The sequence below is a fragment of the Pagrus major genome, chromosome 21 (genome assembly GCF_040436345.1).
Source record: "Pagrus major chromosome 21, Pma_NU_1.0".
In the NCBI taxonomy this organism is placed as follows: Eukaryota; Metazoa; Chordata; class Actinopteri; order Spariformes; family Sparidae; genus Pagrus; species Pagrus major.
The window spans coordinates 26,614,727-26,636,896 of NC_133235.1; the positions used below are offsets into that span (position 1 = coordinate 26,614,727).

The window sequence follows — 22,170 nt, forward strand, 5'->3', positions numbered from 1 at the left end:
TCCCTATTCCCCATATGTTCTAAACACATGCCCCAAAGCGCTGTGTGTGTGTGAGAGTGTGTGTCAAGGGGGTAATGATCGTCCCTTGGTGTTTGACTGGCTTGAGCACAGCTGATAACCAGGTGGGGCCCAGCTCCACATTATGCCCCCTCCTCTTTATCCCCAAACACCAGCAACCGGTCTCTACCCTCGTGTGTGTGTGTGTGTGTGTCTGTGTATTCCCAAGATGGCCTATTGATGTCTGGGTGCTCGCCGTGCGTTCAGCTGTGTAAAATCAACACATGGATTAAACACCAAATGAGTGAGATTTACAGAGCCTAGTGGGACCCCACCTTTCTCTCTCATTCTAACACTACACTCTCTTTCTGTTTTTCCTCTCACTTTTATTATTAGTTTTGTCTAACTTCTTCTCTCTCTTGTCTTTATTAAATCTCTGCTTGCTGTTTCTTCCACTCTCCCCTTTTTTTTCACCTCCTGTTGTCCCTGCACTCTGCACTGCCGCCCTAAATCACGTACAGTCTGTGCTGCCCATTCCCAGTTACTCTTGGCTCCGAGCCCGAATCAATTCATCTTCGAGACGGACAGACATACCGACTGGTAGCTGCTTGTACCTGTACGACGCTGGAATAAGAGGAGCGAAAGGGGAGCGGCTAGTTATTACGTTGTCCTCTGTACTTTGTTTTATGAAACTGCTTTTACGTTTTATGGTTTTTGTCCTAAAAATGTTTGTGCCGAATTTAAAAGTGCAGTAAATCTCAGAGTCGGTGTTATGGGCGGTCGGGGCTGTTAAACACTGAAGCTCAACAAAGTGGAAAGATAATATGCTGACAAAACATGACACTCCAAACAAGGGCTGATTATATCTTTACCCTGATATGAGACTATATATATCATCTTAGATGTTGGTTATATCTTCATTGGCACAAGTGTTGTTGTCTTCTCCTAGTTTTAAAGGCTGCATTACAGTAAAGTGATGTCATTTGACTGCTCTAGTTGTTCTTATACTTCCTTTACCCACTTGGTCATTATATCCATATTACTGGTGATTATCAAAAAATCTCATTCTGTTAATATTTTGTTAAAATCCCCATGAAACAGCCGATATAACGCTTGTTGCTTAGGCATAGTTACATGTTTCCTGTAAAAACAGGCAGCCGCCAATCGTGCCGAATGTATGTTACGCCTGCTCGGACTGGCAACCCAGAGCGAACACAGTCGGATCAGGGAATACAGTGCTGAAGTGGTTTGGAACCTGGCAACCCGGGATGAGTCAGCAAGAACGGCTTACCGAGCTATCAGCAGCTAACTACATTTAGCAGCAGTGAGCGCTTGCTTTAGCAACAAAGCTACCTGTATCTGTCTCCCTGGAAACTCTATGAATCACCTCGCTCCTCTAATTGTCCTCCGTCGTCGTTCTCAGAGGCCGCTCCGGTCTGAAGGTGTTCATTGAGAAGCTGCTGGTTATCAGTACATTTGTTGACAGTTACTTTAGCAAAAAGTAAAGCTATCTGTCCAGAGTTGCTCGAGGCAGAGCAGCAGAAAAACATTTTCTCCATAAAAACATGACCCAGTTTCACCCGAACCTCTGAATAAAGATGTGTTTTTGTACAGGAATTGGTGAGGTCCGGTCACTTTCAACACGCTCCTCTGGAGACGCTAAATTAATACACGTCCCCAAGTGCAGGATGAGTCATCAACATTTTTAATGATTTTCCAGGAAGTTAAGAACTCTGAAATACCATTAAAAATACCTTCAAAACAGCTTTTCTGCCATCATTGGGCCTGATACTGGCGTGCAGGTGAGACATGGAGCGAGCTGCACTGTATGTGACACTGAACGCAACACTAAAACAACAATTTTGACTCAACGGGAACTTAAAAGTTATTGTTTTTGAGGAGATTTTAAAATATCAAGACACATATCATGTATCACAATATATCCTATGAATATCGCGATATTAATTTAAGGCCGTATCGCCGAGCCCTACTGCCAACATCCTGCTAGCAGCTTCCCCCTGTGAGGTCTGTAAAACAGAATAAGTTTAACACTTCCGCACAGCTGGAAGGCAGGATTGAGCTGATCAATTTGTCAATACTCTGTCTTGATCGTTGGACTGACCCACGCCGCGGGGTGTGTGCATGTGTGCACTGGAGGGGGTGGTGAGAGAAGAAAGGGCATGGATTGTTTGTGTTTGTGTGCTCGACCCATGATAATACTGAAAGCACTGGTTAACGGCCAAAGGGCTCCATAAAGAGGGGAGTGCTTTATGCATGGATCTGCCTCTATAGGGACATCTATGGCACACACACACACACACACACACACACACACACACACACACACACACACACACACACACACACACACACACACACACACACACACACTCATCCACTCCCTCATTCACACAACCTCAGGCACAACAGCTTAGAGGAAGTGTGGAATTGACAGGTAGAAGCAGAGACAAAGGGGAATAGGATGATTTTTTCCCCTCCAGGCTCGTCTGACACAGAGGAGTGGGGGTGTGGAGACCAAAGGAAATATCTGGTTGTTCGTACAGACACAGCTATCGGCTGTGCGCATGTGTAACGTAGGATACACACTTAAGGGTATGTTATCCTCCATAGATGTGCTGTAAAGCCATTTGGGTGGAAAAAACAGTCAGTGCTTTGTATACTGGTATATATACGGGATCATATGAGGGGTGAGAACCAGGAGAGCCAACACAGAAAAACTACTTTGTCTGAATTTAGTATATCACATGTGCCTTTTCGGCAGTAGACAGACCTCATCGAGTGCTGTCATTTGGTACGTACAACTAGTTTCTGTGTGGTTTTTAATCCATCTGTTCATTTGTTTTTCAGGCACTGTGGATATATTAAAGCCAAACAGGACCCTGACGAAGAGAAGATGCAGTTCCAACATGGCCGAGGTAAAAACACAAAAACATGCACACGTATGTTTGTATGTCCGCTTGATGCATGAATGGAAAGGGTTATTTTGTCCCCATGTGGTGCACTGAAACTTCACCTATCATAAACAAAGAAAGATGAATATTTTATCAATTTGAAGACAGTTTAAAAATCCAGGAACAAAAGCGCTCCAAAGTGACAACACCCTGAAAAGGTTGTTTGTTCACAAACAAAAGTCAAACTTTGAATACCTTCAAAAGTATCACAAGAGCTGAAACAGAGTTGCAGAGCGGCATGCAGCAGTAAACAAGTCTCCAACCTAAATAAACCACATTGTTTCACACGTTCTTGCACAAATTTTGTTTGCTGGCAGAGTGAAGCTCCTTATGGGTTCCTGTTAAAATGAGTCATTTTAACACCGTCGCAAACAACGTAGTTATGTGTTCAATTATGTAATAAATCGTAATGTCAACCCACGCTCGGGCTCCCATTTCAACACGTGTTCACACTAATGAAAATGTAGAGTGATCCACTACTAACTTTTCAAAATAAATGCATTCCCATACAACTTGCAACATTTAGCATCTGTCTTTTTTCATTTATCTCTTCCCATTCTTCCACCTTTCTACTCATCCAGTCAAGCTTCCAGGCAGCAGGACCTACATCCATCCTCACACCTACGAGGACCCCAACCAGGCTGTCAGGGACTTTGCCAAAGAGATCGATGCTTCCAATATTCGCATCGAAAGAGTCATCGGAGCTGGTGAGTTGGCAGTAAAACAGTAGTGGACTATATTAACAACTCAGAAGGAACACTAAATCTAACTTGATTTAATTCAAATTACTTAACTATGGCTGATTTGTATGGAGTCCTTTGAGTCATGTTCGCCTGCATGGACAATTTTTCTTATCTCTGGCACAGTAGAGCAGGTATAATTACATAATTTGGATTATATAACAATAAATCTAGTCAATATTAGATAATAATCTGTTCACAAGCTCTCATGCCTCTCGTCTGTGTTTGTAGGAGAGTTTGGGGAGGTGTGCAGTGGTCGACTGCGCGTTCAGGGAAAGAGGGAGATCTACGTGGCCATCAAGAGTCTGAAGGCGGGGTACTCCGACAAGCAGAGGCGGGACTTCCTGTCCGAGGCCTCCATCATGGGACAGTTCGACCATCCGAACATCATCAGGCTGGAGGGCGTCGTCACAAGATGTGAGTTGTTGGACAAGTACTTGACTTTGCCCGGCGTGTGTGGGCGGATGACGTGTTCGGTTGTTTGTGTCCCCTCTTTCCTCTGTCACACACCTGTGTGAGGCACAGCAGAGCCGCCGCTGATGTAAATAGGAGCTGACCCTGGATCAGATAAAAGCTCAGTTTCCATGGGAACGCGTTGATGACGCATGTCGCCGTGCATGTGAGCAGCGACTGTCCACCTCTCAAGCGGCCACTTGTTTGCCTCACATGATTGTGTTAGGCAATTAGAGCGTGTGTGTGTGTGTTCATAGACACAGGCCTGGTTCAACAAGATGGCTGATTTGTTATCGCGGGGCCTCGCTCTCTCTCTGTCCCTATATCCCCCTCGTCTCATATCACTATCTCCCTGTCCTGCTTTCTCTCTCAGTCAGTATCCATCTAATCTCCTCGTTCAATCGCTTTTTTCTCCTTCCCTCCCTCAGTCAATCCCAGTCTCCTCTCCTGTCTCTCTGGTACTCTCTCTCTCTTTTTCTCCCCTCAGTCAACCTCAGAATACATCGACACTGAGCCTCGTACATTTGAAAACACATCGTTGTATCTCCGTTTCTGACTACACTAAGGTCACAGGCACAATTTGCTCTGTAGTTTTGCTGTATTTTTTCCTTACACACAATCCCATGGAGCTCTTTGCTTGACAGAATTGGAGGGAAACTCTGAAACAACACAGACGGAAAGCCTATCCCTGTCTTTATGACACTTAACCTTTATGCAGTTATCTTGAGCAAAATGGTAAACTTTGTTTGGGTAGCTTAGATCTCATTAAATGGTCCAACAATGGGAAATGTCTTACATGCTCAAAAGATAATGTTAGATATTACATCGAAGTCATCATTAACATCAGAAGAGGCAATGCAGGCCTCCAGTTCAGTTGTTTTTCTCACATGTATCCAGTTACTCTCAAGGCCTGCTGTTGCTTATTCGCTCAAAACTGAAGCGAGGCATGCTCTACTGCACAACACATTTATGAGATACATTAGGCAATGCAGTAGGGCTGCAACTACTAATTCAATCATCTGAAAACAATGAAAAAGGTGAAGTTTGTTTGCCTGACCAACAGTCTATAACCCAAAGATGTTTGGTTTGCTACCATACAAGACAAAGAAAAGCCAAAAAAATCTCACACTAGAGAATTTTATCCTTTTTTTTGCTTAAGAAAACACTTAAACTGAAGAAATTATTTTCAGCTCTACAACATAACAGTCCTGGAACAATATATTCAGATCAGTTAAATGTAAAATGTGAGGTGTTTTCTGCTGTTTCCTCATCCAAATTCGACTCTTTTTATGCCGTGTGACCAACATTATTTCTCCAAAACAAAAAAGGCAATCCTGGCAGTGCAATTATAAGAAAATGTAACAAACAAGGGAAGGAAAAAGGAGCCTTTATTTCAGTGGCTAAATCATGAAAAAGCAGTCATGTTTCGACCATTAGGTTTTTCAGGGCTCTTGCTCTTAAAAACCTTCCAGTGTGCGAAAAAGATTAATCGTTTCCTTTTTTCCCAATGAAGCCAAAAAAAGAGAAAGAAATGAATTTATGGCGGGCGTCCTGTCATCCAGTTTCATTCGGACTCTACTGGAATAAATTAAGTCTGATCTCTGCTAATCTGACAATGCGTCATGTTGTGCACGTGGTGTATTTTTTTATAGTTGAAAAATCTGAAAAACAGAGCTTCTGCAAAGCTGTTATGTTCGGCCCGTCGGGGGGCTGTGTGGCAGTAAATTTAAGAAGACAGCTCTCTCTCACCTCCCACCCATTCTGTGATGTTTTACTTTAACTGTCAGAATAGGCGATCGCTCAATACAGGTGTTGTCGTTATAGAAGTATTTGTGTTGATCGTGCAGTGCAGCGGTGCCTGAGTCTAGCGCTTCCGACGGTGAAATGAAATGCGTTCTGCTCATTGGGATGGCAGCCAACAAAGTGAGTGTAGTGGACAGAAATGAGCCCTTTTTCCTTTTTGTTCAGCAGTTTTATTGTGTACGTTTTTGTGCGTAAACTGTTCTTTTGCAATTATCCAGTTAAATGTCTCCTGTTCCATGTTTCTCGGCACCGCTGCTCCGCTCCTCTTCTGGTCTAGACACCTTGTTACGCAGACGTTTGTTAGAGATCTGAAGACAAGCGAAGGGAAGAGGCAGACAGCCGCAAGAAAAGAAACAGAATTGTAAACATTCAGGCAGACAAATAACACCCCCACCACCACCACCACCCTCCCCCCACCCTCACCCTCCATCCCTCCCACCCTGTCTCACACACGCACACACAAAGATCGTCAGTCCATCACACACTGGTGCTCAGTGGCACTTAGTCCGACAATAAAAGAGCAAATGCATATGCATAGGCTTTTATCATGAATATTAATAATTTATAAAGTTAATTGGATGTGTTTTTTGGCCTCATGAATATTCAGCAGCTTGCATATTAGGAATGAGACCCTGCTGCATTTCTTATTCGGTCCCTCTGTCATTCTTTCTCTTTACTTTCTCTCTCTCTCTCTCTCTCGCTTATTTTCTAAATAATGCGTGTTATTAGCTGTGACCTTTGGTTAGCAGGATTGAGGTGGTTTGTAGAAGCACAGAAGCAACCAACTAAATTTGAATGTGTGTTGTTGTTGTTTTTTTTTTTTATCATTCTGACAGACAGACGTGTAATTGCGGCACTTTCTTCCCGCTGCCACACATACACATCTGATTTTGAAATACCAGAATAATTTCAGGAATTGCTGCCAAATCCTTGAAATAATTCTGCGACAGAGGACAATAGCGGAGTTGACAGCGAAAGAGCTACTGACAAGCACCTTAAACATAAAAAAGGTGCTCTGTACTTTGCCGCGCTCGTGAATATAAAAACATGTTTGTGCGTGTCGGTTTTTTTCATGGCGTCTCTTTGTGTCTCTCTTCTCACCTGTCTTCACGGCACATTGAGAAGCTGATAGAGCCCCTCAGAAACAAATCTCACTAGCGGAGCAGTAATTTCACAGGTCACAGCCCAGGGTGGGTATGTGCGATGCGAGGGGTGAGAGTTGAGATGGGTCAATAATTCCTTCAGGCCCTTTTTCTGAAGCACCAGCTGGTCCCTTCACACCGCCCTCAGTCTAATCAGGCGGGCTGACCCTGACTGCTCTGGGCTCAGGTGTGTTGGATTGGTTTGTGTAGGTGTACGGAGCTGTAGAATCAGCAGTTGGAGGAGTTATGTTGGTTGGAGGAGTACGAGGAGTAATTGGTGTTGTCACAGATCTGCTGTGGTAGAGGTGGTCGAGGTGTTGACAGTAGAAGTACAGTAGATGTGGACGTAAGAAACAGGGTGTTCAAATTATGTCTGTACGTGTCCAAATGCAGTGTGTGTAGTTATACAGATTATAGAAGGAGGCAAAACCACTAATGCACTTGAACCTTTCCAAATGAACCTCGTAATATTTTGCATTTTTTCACAATTCACACGTTTTCTGTCATTTTTTTTGCTTTAAAAATGCTTAAAACTTCATCTCAACTCTATTACCAAGTGTGTGGATAGATTCAGATCAGTATAATGTAAAGTCTGTGGTGGTCCTTTCATGCGGTGGGATTATCAAAGTACTTAATTATGGACTTTCAGCTCTACACTGTAGTGACGAGTATAGGAAGCAGTAATCCTAGCAATAGTAGGTGTTCTTGTTCTTGTTGATGTTGCAGAAAAAGTGCAACTGTAGTCTTAATCACACAGTCTAAAGTATTATTAGTCGTAATAGCGGTAGTTGTGGTAGCGGTGATGGTTGTAGTGGTATTTATGTTTATTTTGCACAGTTGTATTTTGCATTAGGAATGTGCATGGGGGCCTATTTTGGCTGTCTGCAATTTCCTTTTTCATTCTTGTGTGTGTGTCTGTGTGTGTGCATGCATGCATGTGCGTGTGTGTCCTCTCCACTTAAAACCTCATAAGCCCTCAGCCCCTGCCGTGTGCCACTCTAATAACCTACTCTGCTGTCTGTCACCTGATTGTTGCTATTGTCATGCTAATTAGAGCGCCACATGCAGAAAAAGAGGCGGGGGGGAGAGAAAAAAGATCATTCTTTTCTCTATCTGCCTCTCTACACATCAGGAAAGTGCAGTAATCTGCCCCTCCCTCGCTCAATCTCCAACTCCCCCACCTCCATCTCCTTATCTTCCCTTCATCTCCCACGTCCCTCATTTTATCCATCCGTCCTTTATGTGTTTTACAATCGCTGCAACAATCGGCTCATTTGGAAAACCCTCAATTACCGAGCTCCATCTCATCTGCCCACATCTCACACACACACACACATACACACCCACACACACATAAAAAAAAAATAAAAAAATCCAGCTCTACAAAGGTGCCATTAAAACCACGTGTTCCCCACCCGTCTTCTGTTTGAAGAAACTAGTGATTAGTTCTAACTGTGCGTCTTTGTGCGCCAAACAATACGTGTTTCAATGTTTCCTGTCAGACTGTTTGAAATTATTCAGGTTTTTTTTAAATATGTGTGCAGATCTAGAGATTGGACCGCGGAGACAAATGAGAACGAAGAGAAACGGGAGGGGACCGTAGAGAAAAGGTGACGGTGGCGGGACGGAGGGGGTGGAGGTGCGGATGGATGAGATAGGATACAAGAGCGAGGAAATGAGAGAAGATGGGGCTCGTGAACAAATGAGGGCAACAAGAGGGGGGAAAGATGTGCGAAGAGATTTGAGGGAAAGAGGGGCGGGCAGACGGGAGAGGAGAGAGATGGCGAGGAGACAAACGTGAGGAAATGAGAGGAGATGAGAAAGCGAAGAGAGGGGAGGAGAAGTGAAGAGAGGAGTGGAGATAAGGTTATTGAGTTTCTGTCTCTCTGTTTCTCCACACCCCTGCAGCCTCACATGGAGCTTCCCAGAACAGAGATCTGTCCTGTGTTAAAAGCATTGTATCACTTAGTTCGGACCCTTAACATTAATCAATACAGCAGTTATTTCATTTTCTCGTTTGTAGCTCGGCCCGTCTCATTCAATAATGCGGTAATGCGGCCCGCTAGCTCACACACACACAGATAACCACTCATAATGTAATTGTCCAGATGTATATAGACTCTATCACTTTCGCTTACACTTACACCAACACAGAAAAACAGCCTCTCATAATGTGATTTACCACATATACTGTATATAGGTTATCTCTATCACTTTCATACACACACAGACACACATGCGACGCCTAACAAGCCTTTTCCATTGGCTCTTTTGGTCAAACCGCGTTGATTTGTGCTTACTTTACCAGTTTAAACACGTAGAGTTCTGCCAAGTCGCCTTCAAGATGGACCCTAGAGATTGTCATCCACAAATCTGAAGGTCGGTGGTTCGATCTGCGGCTGCACGTCGAAGTATCCTTGGGTTGATTGCTGTTTTATCGTTGTCAAATGGCCGAGCATAGAAATATCACGTGGCCATTAGTGTTTGAATGAATGGGTGAGTGTGACAAGCACTTTGGTTTGAAAAAAGTGCTAAAGTGTAAATGCAAGTCAATTTACCGATCGCAAGAGTTGGGTCAAAGCATGCCCAACAGCCTACAAGCAGGTTGCGGCGATGTCAGATGGACTTGATCATCATTCAGGGCCGAATGGTAGCCTCCTCTGTTAGATCCATTTCGTTACCCCATCTCTTGTTTTTCAAGCAATAAGCAGTGTTGTAGCCAAGACCACCTAAACCAATACCAAGTCATGACCGAGACCAGAGCGTAACGAACCAAGACAAGACCAAGACTCAGAGGGATTGAGACCAAGGCCAGTGCGAGCCCCACACTGCATGACACACCTACATATAAATACGAAACATGCAAACCAGGCACAGATCCACATTCATATAAAAACACCAGAGGAGACAAATGAAAATTCTTCATTCACCTCTTTTATGATCATGTGTACATGTAAGTGTACAAGACAAAAATATAATCAGAAAGCATTGCAGAGGTGAATTTTATGCGTGTATGAAATGATTCAGTGATATCTCTGCAGTTGTGGCCTTGACTGGTCTTAATATAAATTCTTAGAGACCGAGTCAAGGCCGAGAAAAAATGCAGTGGATTTCGAGACGAGACCTTCGGAAAGTTCAATCTTGAGTACTGCAACAAGTGATGGATGCCAAGCAACATCGTGACAAAGCCTGAAAAAATCAATGATGAAAAGAAGCCGGCTACCAGCAACGTTGCACAGTGTTATAGTACACAGTGCTAAAGAGGGTGCTGCTTTTAAACGTCGATGACTCAAGCGTGTCAACAGTTAAAGAAACGCCTTGAAGCCTGCAGCCCTGTTGTAATGGAGATAATGGCAAACCAGCGAATGTGTACAGGAAGGGGCTATAAATGAGTTTGTCCTGGGGAGAGCAGAGACAACACTTTGTACTTTCACTTAATGAAGAGCTGTAAAAAAGAGCAAACTCTCTCACTGATCCATTCCATAACACACTCCACCTGGCAGAACATCAATACCCAATCTGCACACACACACACACACACACACACACACACACACACACACACACACACACACACACACACACACACACACACACACACACACACACACACACACACACACACATCCATACACTGGGAGGTGTTTTTTTTTCTGAAGGCGATGAAAGGCAATAAATTCGAATGAATATGAACGTGATTAGTTAATTATGTGCTTTCAGGAGGAAATTGAGGAGTGCTTGTGAATGTTTGGCGGAGTGGAGCTCCACGGCAAGCTGGAGAGGCTCCATCCTGCCTCTGTGTGTGTGTTTCTGTGTGTGTGTGTGTTTGAAATGTGGCTGCCATGTGATGAGGTCACAACAAGAAGTGAAAGGGATTCATTGAATCGTTGAGTGTGTGTGTGTGTGTGTGTGTGTGTGTGTGTGTGTGTGTCTGTGTGTGTTTGTGTTGGCAGCTGACATAAAGAAACAGAATGATCCAATGTACGGCGTCAGTGTGTGTGGTAGGGGTTTATTGGTAACCCCTGTTATCTTTCAGGGTTGCAGGGATGATTCTGTATGGCAGGTGTCCAGATGATGGCGAATGATAGCAGAGGGTGTGTGTGTGTGTGTGTGTCTGTCTACATGCCGGGCTCACATGGTCCTCTAAGCCGAGACAACGGGATGAATGTGATTCATTGTGCTTCTCCTCTTGACCGCATTTCATACTCTGGGCAGGAAGGTAATATTCTCCTCCAGTTGGTAACATACATGGGCTTACACACACACACACACATACACACACACACACACACGCACGCACACACACACATAGCAAACACATAGTCAAAGATATAATTGGTTTTCAGAGCTCTTTCCCATTTCATGCCTCTATATTTTCAGAATATGACATTCAGGTGTGTGTATGCTTGTCTCTTCTGTATGGATACACACACACACACACACACACACACACACACACACACACACACACACACACACACACACACACACACACACACACACCTCCTAAGTTGAGGCTGTGAAGAGTAAGACCTCCTCCCAGTCAGGATCAAACGCATCAACTGTTTTTATCTGTCGCTGTGAAAAACACACACACACACACTGATCAGAGCTAAAATCAGGTGGTCATCATTGCACCATCCCTCCCCACTTGCCATGCCCTGAAACCAGCTCTCTCTCTCTCTTCTCTCTCCCTCTCACTCACACACACACACACACACACACACAAACAGAGTGGCACACACCACACACAACACAGGCCCCGTACGGAGATAAATGTGACCAGCAGTCCTCACCCCCAGCAGAAGAAAATCCAATTCTCTTTCACTTTTATCCCTGAGACTAATGTTACTGTCAAAGAAGACACCACCACCAGAGACCAGGCGACTCTGTTTGTGTGTGTGTGTGTGTGTGTGTGTGTGTGTGTGTGTGTGCTGCAGTGAGATAGTGAATTCATTTAAGGTGATGTATTGCTGTCTTTACCTACAATCTCACTGTAGGCCTCTGTGGTGTTGTTCCTGCCTGTCCATGACAAGCTATCGACCCCTTCTCCTCCTCCTTCTCCTCCTCTGATCCAGCCTTCTTTCCCCTCTTTAATCTTTTAACCCTTCGCTAATTTGTTTTTCATTCATTTCATTTTCCTGTTGAACTTTTCCTTCAAAATCAAGAATCTTTATTGCCATTAAGTGTTTTTTTTTAGTTTTTTTTAGAGTAAGATCAAAAAAGACAGACAGACAAAAAGTTGTGATGTACAGGAGAGAGAGAGGAAGGAATAATAATAAAAATTTTCATTTCCACTACTTTTTTTCCTCTTTCTCGTTGTGGTTTTAAAGAATATTCCCTCAGTTCCTCTCCCCCATGTCAAGCTGCCTTTATCTCTCCCCCAGGTTTTTTCCCAGCATCTCTGAGGACTGATTGGGGGAAATGTGACCTATTCATCACAACTGACATAGTCTATGTGTTTACAAGCCATGCACAAACACACACACACACACACACACACACACACACACACACACACACACACCATCATCATCATTTGTACTGCACTACGCGTGTTTGTTTGTGATTGTGAAAGCTCGGCTGTAGGAGGTGGTGTCTATAGGGAGAACCCTGTAAAACAGAGACAACTGCTGTTTTTGGTGTGTGTGTGTGTGTGTGTGTGTGTGATTGAAGGTACTTTGTTAATCATTTGTAAGCCCCCACCAGATGCCATGCAGGGGACCAGAGTGCGCGGGGCCTGTCAGTCAACCACGCTTTCATCACACGCACAGAAACACACACTCGTGCAGGTGCAGGTGCACAGCGATCCAACCACATCCCCCTTCCTTCCCCCTTGAGGCTGATTAGTATTCATGAGATCTCAGGAGGCCCCCCCTTATACACACACACACACACAAACACACACATATTCTGGTGGATTGGTCCATTCTAATTATCTCCTGGCGTTTATGGAGAGGGCTGATTAGAAGCTGTCAGTGTGACTGATGACGACATGCCATGTTATCCCCCAGAGAGAGACGGAGAGGAAGGGCTGGTCACAGCTGTGGACTCCACTACTTCTCTGTCCCCGTCTCTTTATAGTCAGTTTCTTTTTCATCCTCGTAACTCTGCTCCACTAACAGCTTGCCTTGTTATGTGCCTACGTAGGTAAGCCGGTGATGATCATAACGGAGTTCATGGAGAACGGATCTCTGGACACTTTCCTCAAGGTGAGAACAAACACAGCGCTCACACTTCCTCCAAGGTCAGGGCCACAAGTTGATTTTTTTTTTTACAAAGGCCATGTGGAAAATGATGTCCCAGCTGTAAAGTGTTTGAAATTGTAGAGCCCATTCCCCCAAATTGCCGTACTTGAGGGGAGATTCTTTTAAAAAATATATAAAAGGCACCTGATTGAAATTGTCTTTCATCCCACAAAGCTGGTGAATTCAGTCTATAAAAGTTTTACTTTCCACCAAGGACTTCAGTTCAGTCGATCAAGGGCTTAAATCAGATGATTAGAGTGACTAAACTGTGTTCTCATCCACATTTTCATGTGTAGTCACCAATTTAAGAGTGTAAAAACACAATCTAAGAGGAACAAATCTGTTGAAAATCACACATTATTTGTTAACAGATAAATATGTGCTGCTAGTAACAACACATCTGACCACTTTCATCATAACAAACGCAACACATCTTCAATAAATGGTTCCGCCGACAAAGAAGAATAATTATCATCTGTAATTAAACAAAGTGAGAGTCTTTTATGGGGTGAAACACTGAGTTTGAATTAGTGAACAACGGTAAAAAGAATGAAAAATACTGTTTTAGTGGCAAGAAACATGCCATCAGTATTTAATACATAAATACGAGTAAGTTTTATATATTCAGTGCACGTATACAGACACTTCTCCTTTAGGAGGTGGATGAGAACAGATACATTCAGATGGATGTGTGGCCTCCCCAACCTTTCATCACATGATAACAAATCCCAGAGCTGATAAACAGCAGACTGCTGACAAAGGGGCAATAAAACAAAGAAATTGTATCGCTCTGTGCTCTGTCATTGGATACAAAAATGAAAAACTGTTTATCTCAAATGTAACATAATACAGCAAAAGCGATTTGGTCAAAGAGTCAAAACGGCAATTGGTGCAAACATGGAAAAATCACTTCCAAATGCAAAAAGGTAAATCAGAAAGACAGAGATATTTATAATGGTGAGGAAAAAACTGTTTGCAGAGCAAGCGAGTGTAAATCCATGGCAGATTATTTTAAAAGTGAGACCTGAAAAGCAGATTTGACTCAAGGTTACTGCTGAACATCTTATCAGTGATTTAAAAAAAATCAAAGGAGGTCTGTGAAGGTTTGGCTTTGTAATTAAAATTGACATTATGAGAAGAGCTAAAAGAGCCTGTCACTCAGTAGGTCATTACACAAATTGATGTGCTTAAAGATCCTTCCTGAAAATCACCCCAAAATCTGCAAAGACATTAAGTTTATTTAGGAAATCCGGATGCTTTTCTCAGTAATCAACACAAGGTTTTGAATCATTTCTTGAAAAGTCAATTACGTACACAAAAGTATGGATCCCTATTTAATTGCAGACGCAGTAAACAAAAACATGCATGTTGTGCATTTGGATGATTCCTGTTCATAGAAAAACACGTGCCGAGAAGGAGCAAACGTGCGGTATTGATTCAGCAGAGGAGCCTCTGAATTGGGTTTTGCATACACCCAGATGAATAGCTTGTTGCAGCCCTGGTGTGCCTGGCATTGAAAAGTCCCCCTGATTCATATTCAGAGTTGTTTGTCAGCCAGTAAAATCGCTGCAGTGCTCCAAAGCCATTAAGCCTGTGATGATAGGCCCATCGCTAAATAGACACCAATCCCATCAGCAACACTGAAGCAAAATGGAATAAAATCTGACAGATTTTATAAAAAGGGAAAAAAAAATGTCTTTGGTGTACTGAAACACACACACACACACAGATACATGCATGTTGTGTGTTACAGTATGTATTGTAATGAGGGTCATAAAGAGTGTCCACAGTGGCTCAATATAATTATGGAATCTTGTTTTTATGGGATTTACAGCTCATCCGTGCTCCTGGCATCCATATGTGTCTTTAATTATGATGACCATTTATTAAGCAGCCGCCCCCCCCCAGAAATAACAAAACCACCGTTCTGTCAGAGGAGCTCAGAGCTTCAGTAGCCTCTCCGTCCAACACGTTTCCTCTTTAAGTTTTCTAGTCAAAGAAAAACTTAGTAATAATGCCAGAATTTTCCATCTTTACCTTTCTCATCTGTCTCCTTCATCTCCTTGTCTAACCTCTCTGCACTGCATTTGTCTCCTCTTTCTTCCCCTGGCCTGCCCACCCTCTCCCTCCTCCTTCCTGGCAATGCAATGTGGTGGGCAGATTGATAGAGGAAGTCTGTAGGTTTGTTAGACAGTCCAATCAATCAGCATCTCACAAAACCACCGGCTAATTAACTTACTCCACAGCTGCCGAGGGAGAAAGAGAGAGAGAGAGAGAGAGGGAACGACAGAGGAAGGGAAGGGGAGGAGAGGGGAGGGGAGGGGGCGCACAGATGCAGAAAGATGAAGGAAGATAGATAGATGGATGGAGACCGAAACTAAGTGATACTTTCTCTGTCTCTAAGACAGAGACTGAGGAGGGACGGAGATGGATGGAGAGGACAAAGAGACAGAGGGAAGGAGAGATGATATAAAGGAGAGAGGGTGACTGATAACATGGATGGCTTTTTAACGGGGACTGTTGGCCCAGGGCAGAAATAATTGGCAGAGGAAGGTGAGCTGGACCGTCATCGATCAACAGGCTCCGCTCTCTGCCAAACACAGCTCAAATCTGAAATCCAGTGAGCTCTGCTCATGGCACACGGTCAGTGTCAGAGAGGAAAGTTTTGTCTGCTCTGTCAGATACAATCCTCTGAAAGTTGGATTTTTTGTGATCCTCTATTGATCCCTGGGAGGAGAAATTCATCTTTTGCTTGCCACCCTCCAGAGAGAGGTCAAAGCACAGGCTTAGCAAAGGGCTGGAAGGGATTCTTGCTCAGGGACACTTCAGAAGCGCAGATTGCTGCCATTACAGAGGCTTGAATCCTGGCTTAAACCTTCACTTCCAGCTGAGGTTGTTGAAGGACCCCGCCCTAATCACTATGCCACCCTGCTGCAGCATTTACACTCTGCTGTCTCCTTGTCTCTCCCTCCAGAAACACGACGGCCAGTTCACAGTGATCCAGCTGGTTGGCATGCTGCGCGGCATCGCCTCAGGTATGAAGTACCTGTCGGACATGAGCTACGTCCACAGAGACCTGGCAGCTCGAAACATCCTGGTCAATAGCAACCTGGTGTGTAAGGTGTCCGACTTTGGCCTGAGTCGGGTTCTGGAGGACGACCCAGAGGCTGCCTACACTACGAGGGTAAGACACACTCCCACAGGTTGCAGCTGTCTTAAATTAATGTCATTTCATATCAGAATTGAACCTAATCCAAAACCTAAAAGGGCATTGATGTGAAAAGGACCCGAGGGCAGTCAGAAATGATCTACAATAGACCCAAAGATAATCAGACCTGATCCAAAATGTGGTCGACCCAAAAAAGACCCAAGTAGAGGAAGAACACCAACACTGGCAGCTGAATGCTACGCCACAATTTAACAAGCAGCCAACAGTTGAAGAAGAGTAATGCAAGTCACTTTTCTCTGCACTTCACGGTCCCCACTCTCCTTCTCACCTCTTAAAACGAAAACATTCTTCTCCTGACGGATAGCTGAGTCGAGCGAGTCCACTTGGATCCACTCAGGTTTTTACCCCCATTCGCACACGAGGACTCGAACATTAGAGGCACAACAGACTGGTAGTCATTGCGAATGGAATCTGTGTAACATTACATTTTCCATGGTTCAACACATCTGGAAGCTGCAGTCTCATGAGGGGAAGGATGGAGCCTGCTGCTTTGACTCTACTTATGTGTCTACAGATAGACATATTGATACACGGACCTGATACCCACATCAGTGTAACGAAACCCTAGTCGGATTATAATTAGAACGACTCTGGTGCCTGGTCTCGGATACTACAGCAGGAACTGAGCCGACCTGTGATGACCTCTTCTCTCCGTCTATAAATGTTTCTGTAACGGCTGGACGAAGACATAAGGCTCTAAAACTATATTACACAGTGCAGTTGGTTTTCCTCACAGTTGAAGTTTTGTATGAGGTCATGAAGCCACACCAATAACATAATATACACTGTGAAATTAAATGCACACAAACCCTGCATGTTTTTGCCTATATATAGTCAAATTAAAGAAAGTCTTTGGCAACATCACCATCCACTCACGGCGCACTGAGAGAATGAGGAAACTCAAACGTCAGTGAGTTAAACCACTGCGGAGTAACTCATCTAAAATGCCCACAAGGACTTGGCATTATTCATATTCATAGGAAGTGTTGGGGATGTTATTTTTAATATGGCATTAGCATTGCCCTGGGAGGAGTGTATCAGCCGCTGACTGCTCTATTGCAATCACACACACACTTCCACTGATGTCAGGAGACCTAGATGGAGAGCTGCAGGCACGGAGGGTGGAGGGGGTAGGAAGGGAGAGGCCGAGGCGGAGATGGGGAAGAGACACAGAGAGGGAGGATATCAAATAAGAGTGAGATCGAGGGAGGCTGAGAGAGGGAGAAAAAAACAAAAGGAAGGCAGGGGAAGGATCCAGTGAGAGCAGTTAAGAGAGAGAGAAAAAAAAATAGGATGGGGTAGGGGTGGACAGGGGGGTGGTGGAAACAAAAGTGCAGTGCCGAGTGACTTGGCAGCTTCGTCTTTTATTTGACTTTGACCAAGCAGAGATGGGGAATGCTAGGTGGTGCAGAGGCAGCTGCCGCATGTTAAAACGCTGAACCGAGCCCTATAGAGGTACAGTGTGTGTGTGTGTGTTAGACAGAGTGAGACAGAGGGCGGAGGTATCTTACTGCCTATTGTGACTATACAGTCGGCGCTATGGAATCCTTTTGATCTGCGCATCAACAACAAAGGCGGCAGCAGCATGGAAGCAGACAAAAGAAGTTGATGGCAAAAAAAAAGTACAAGAATAAACAGGGGAGCAGAAGAAACCCTGTGCTGTGAGCATATTGGCGAAGAATGCCAGTATTATTAAACCTGGGCCTTATGTTTACATATTTTTGGTGTTTAAATAACTAATAGGTACAACATTTTTGTCATCCGTCCAGTAGACCTTCTCAGCCAAGCCGTAACACTGGCTACAACAGCTGCAGAGTAATCCTTTGGGGCAACTCCAACATCCACTTAGAGTCCATTTTGTTATCACTGACAGGCTCAGATTGTTATTCTGTCTGACAACTTAGGGACAGGAGCCCTTCAGAGATGCACCTTTTTTTGTTCAAGAGTGAGATCCATTTTGTTTTAAAAGAAACAGACGCTCGCCAAATTCACCAGACCCCATGTGAGTTTATAATAAAGCACATTCATTCAAATTCGACAGAAGAACAAAATTTAAAAAAACACCAAAAAACGTATTGCTTCATCTTTCATCACCAACTCTAGTTTGGTTGAAATAAACTCTTAATTCAACATGTTCAATTGTGGAAATATTCTGGCGGTACCTGCTGTTTTCTCCCACTGCTTCTTTGATGTTCAACCTGCCTCTCGCTCCCCTGATATTTTTTATACCTGGGTTAATAAAGAGTTTATATCGAACCTAACTAGAGTTGGTGACCGTAAGAACAGTGGAAAGATGGTTTTGGCGAGTTTTTTGAATAGGATGTGTTTGAAAATAATTAAATTACTGTTTCTGCGAATGGAGTCTGGTGGATTTGACGAGTACAACAAAGCGGCTGTTTCTGGTTAAACAAAAAAGGGATTTAGTCTTTAACAAAGATGTGTATCGATTTAGGGATCCTTTCCACAATGTTGTGAGACACTTAGCAAAACAATCTGAGTCTGTTCAGTGGCAAAAAAAGCCTTACCTATTGCTATTTTTTACACCAAAATATCTAAACATAGGCCCTTGGTTTAAAAATGATGGAATTCCCCTTTAAGTTGGTGTGTAATGTCCCCTGCTGTGGTCTTAAAAGCAGCAAATTTCTCTGCAGCCAGCAGCGTATGATTTGTTTTGTCAGCTCTGCTCTTGATTTATTACAGAGCTCAGCCACAAACGTATTAATAAAACAACCTCTAAATATTTACACCGTTACAGACAGGATCAAACATCAAGTCCAGGATGATATATTCTGTATGCCAAAAATTGGTGACTATGTTTTGAACCATCTCCAGGGAGGGAAGATCCCAATCAGATGGACGGCTCCAGAGGCCATAGCCTACAGGAAGTTCACCTCAGCCAGCGACGTGTGGAGTTACGGTATCGTCATGTGGGAGGTGATTTCATATGGAGAGAGACCCTACTGGGAGATGTCCAACCAGGATGTGAGTCAACACACACATCATGCCTCATTTACAGTGACTAACCTTTTCCTGAATCAGCTCGGTTCTTAACTGTGAAAGTGAATTTTCCTGGACATTTCTTTCCCCTCTCTTGTATTGATCGCAGAACTTGATATTTTGCCCTCTCTCCCCTGCAGGTGATCAAAGCAATAGACGAGGGCTACCGTCTTCCCGCTCCGATGGACTGTCCTGTGGTGTTGCACCAGCTCATGCTGGACTGCTGGGAGAAGGGACGCAGCGACAGGCCAAAGTTTGGACAGATTGTCACAATCCTGGACAAGCTCATCAGAAACCCAGCCAGCCTGAGAGAGCTGGCCAACAGCTCAGCATGGTCAGTGGAAAGAAAACGATAAATTAAAGCTGTGAATTCAACACTTTCACTCAAACACGCATGAAGTCTTGAGATACTTGGATTAGATTAAAGGACGGCACATGAATTGAGGACATAATCACCACTCAGATCTAAATTGTAAAATCTATTTTGTCACTTTTGAAAATTGAGCAAAGCAGGAAATGTCACTCCAGTAAAATAACGTTCTTATCTTGTCTCGGCGAGTAATATTTACCAGTGAAAAGGTATGAATATGAGATTGTAGCTTGACATTGTGGATTACAATGTAGATTGCATTTACATATTTTTACACTTCAGGCATTTAGCTGATGTGAGAATCAGACCAGCATACAGATGTGCAACAGAATATGTTTCAGTCTCTGTCAAGGCAGGTAGAATACGCAAAGTCCAGCACGGCTAATAGACAACGACACTAAAAGAAGTGTCTTAAACACGGGTCTTAATTGAGGCACACACAGTACAGCATTGCATGTAAGTGTATTTGCTCCTAGTCTTGCATATGCAAGGTATTTTGTAAGTTTAAGCATTCAAATAAATGAACACACAGATGCTCTACGCCAATTTATTGCACTAGGAAGTAAGCAAACAAGTCAAAGGGTTCTACAAATAAAAGCTGCGTGCGCTTGTACCGGAGGCAGCGAGGAGACCAATCATTAATCATACTTACCCACTAATGGCGAGGTTTAAAGTTGAGGGTTTATGTTTTCTTTTCATACTGGATTTGAGTCCGTCATGCTGCAGTGTAAAGCTGTTCAGTCCAAAAAGCAGCTCAAGCACCATAAATGAGCATTAACCAGCTCTTGAAATGTGCTGCCAGATTTAATAACTGTACAAAGGACAAATAATTCACCTCGGCACCAGTCAAAAAAATTGTTCTTTAGCCACTCAACACGACAAAATGTCATTGAGTTGTGAGTGTGCTCTGTATCCCAGCAGGGAGGACCCGTCCACCCCAGAGTTCAGTGTGAACACAGTGGATGAGTGGTTGGAGGCCATCAAGATGGGCCAGTATAAGGAGAACTTTTCAAGTGCTGGATATGTCAGCTTGGACTCAGTCCTCTACATCAGTGTCAGGTACAGAAGGCTGGTGACTCATCCCAGTTAAATGAAACACTCAAAAGGTCAATACTGTCAGTAAAAGACTCATACATTCCACTTGAGTGTCATTTTAAATTAAAAAAGGGGATTTAGACAAGTACCTTGGACATGAAACCTCACCCACTGCTTGGCATTTGAAGGATGTAGATGTTTTATCTTTAAAAGTGTCATTAATAAATAATATTTTTGCCTGCATGTCTTTTCTGTCTCCCCTGTAGTGAATTGGCTAAGATGGGTGTGACTCTGGCCGGCCATCAGAAGAAGATTTTGTCCAGCACGCAGGGCCTGCAGACCCAAGGGACGCACGTCCAAGTATAACAGTTTCCACTCAGCATACAGTGAGACAGAGCCAAAATGGATGCTCCTGTGAAGAGTTTCCCCACTGAAATGGAGTTGTAACGGATACTCTGTGCTCGGGCCTCCATTAATTTTGAGACACACTGAGATGGAGACAACATGGACGCTTGACTCCTTCACCCTCTCGCAGTTTCACCATTCCTCCCATCCACGATGGGCACTACCGGCTTTAGCACTCAGAGTCCCAGCAACACAACCACCATTACGGAGCAACAGAGAGACACATGTCCAACAAGACCACATCTAGAGCATCCCAGACCATTTCACGTCATATCAGCTCAACAAAAGAAGAAAAAAAAAAAAAGATTTTTAACAAATGAAATGACAAAAAAACAAAACAAATTAGAATATAATTATCACCACTGTCTGTGAGGTGTACAGTTGGTTTTTACTGTCATTTTGTTTCTGTTTTGAGTTTCACCTTCAAGAGTTTAAAAAGGGTCAGAAGATATGTATATGTGTAGATATATGTTTATATGGGCTGTGTGTCCCACAACCGTAGAGATGGACCTAACGTTTGTATTGGTGGTGAGGTTTATATCGCTGGACCTTAATAGGAGTTATTACCTAGTACGTGTACGGCCCCTTCCATTGCTCTCTCTATACAAGGAAGCCAATGAATGAGGCGAGAATGACATGAATGTGTGGGGTGAGGGGAACGGAAAAACCTGGACCTTTAGAAATAGACAGGGATGTAAATCTGCTAGTTCACGTAGGATGGAAGTATGATTCGTTTAAATGGTGTATTTGACCAGGACAAGGGCTTCCCTAAAGACTGC

At 43.6% G+C, this 22,170-nt stretch overlaps 1 protein-coding gene across 2 annotated transcripts in view; it reads left to right on the forward strand.

Moving 5' to 3' along the window:
- Positions 1-21,352, forward strand: part of epha4b (eph receptor A4b) — a 74,009-nt gene extending 52,657 nt beyond the window's left edge. Inside the window, exons 10-18 of one of the 2 annotated variants that reach the window (XM_073491242.1) lie at positions 2,866-2,933; positions 3,551-3,676; positions 3,941-4,126; positions 13,258-13,319; positions 16,330-16,539; positions 19,417-19,566; positions 19,722-19,915; positions 20,870-21,010; positions 21,253-21,352. In XM_073491242.1, the coding sequence (XP_073347343.1) occupies positions 2,866-2,933; positions 3,551-3,676; positions 3,941-4,126; positions 13,258-13,319; positions 16,330-16,539; positions 19,417-19,566; positions 19,722-19,915; positions 20,870-21,010; positions 21,253-21,352 (1,237 nt within the window). The remainder of the gene's footprint in view (positions 1-2,865; positions 2,934-3,550; positions 3,677-3,940; positions 4,127-13,257; positions 13,320-16,329; positions 16,540-19,416; positions 19,567-19,721; positions 19,916-20,869; positions 21,011-21,252) is intronic. The other variant, XM_073491243.1, reaches the window with a different exon arrangement.
- Positions 21,353-22,170: the final 818 nt, after the last annotated feature.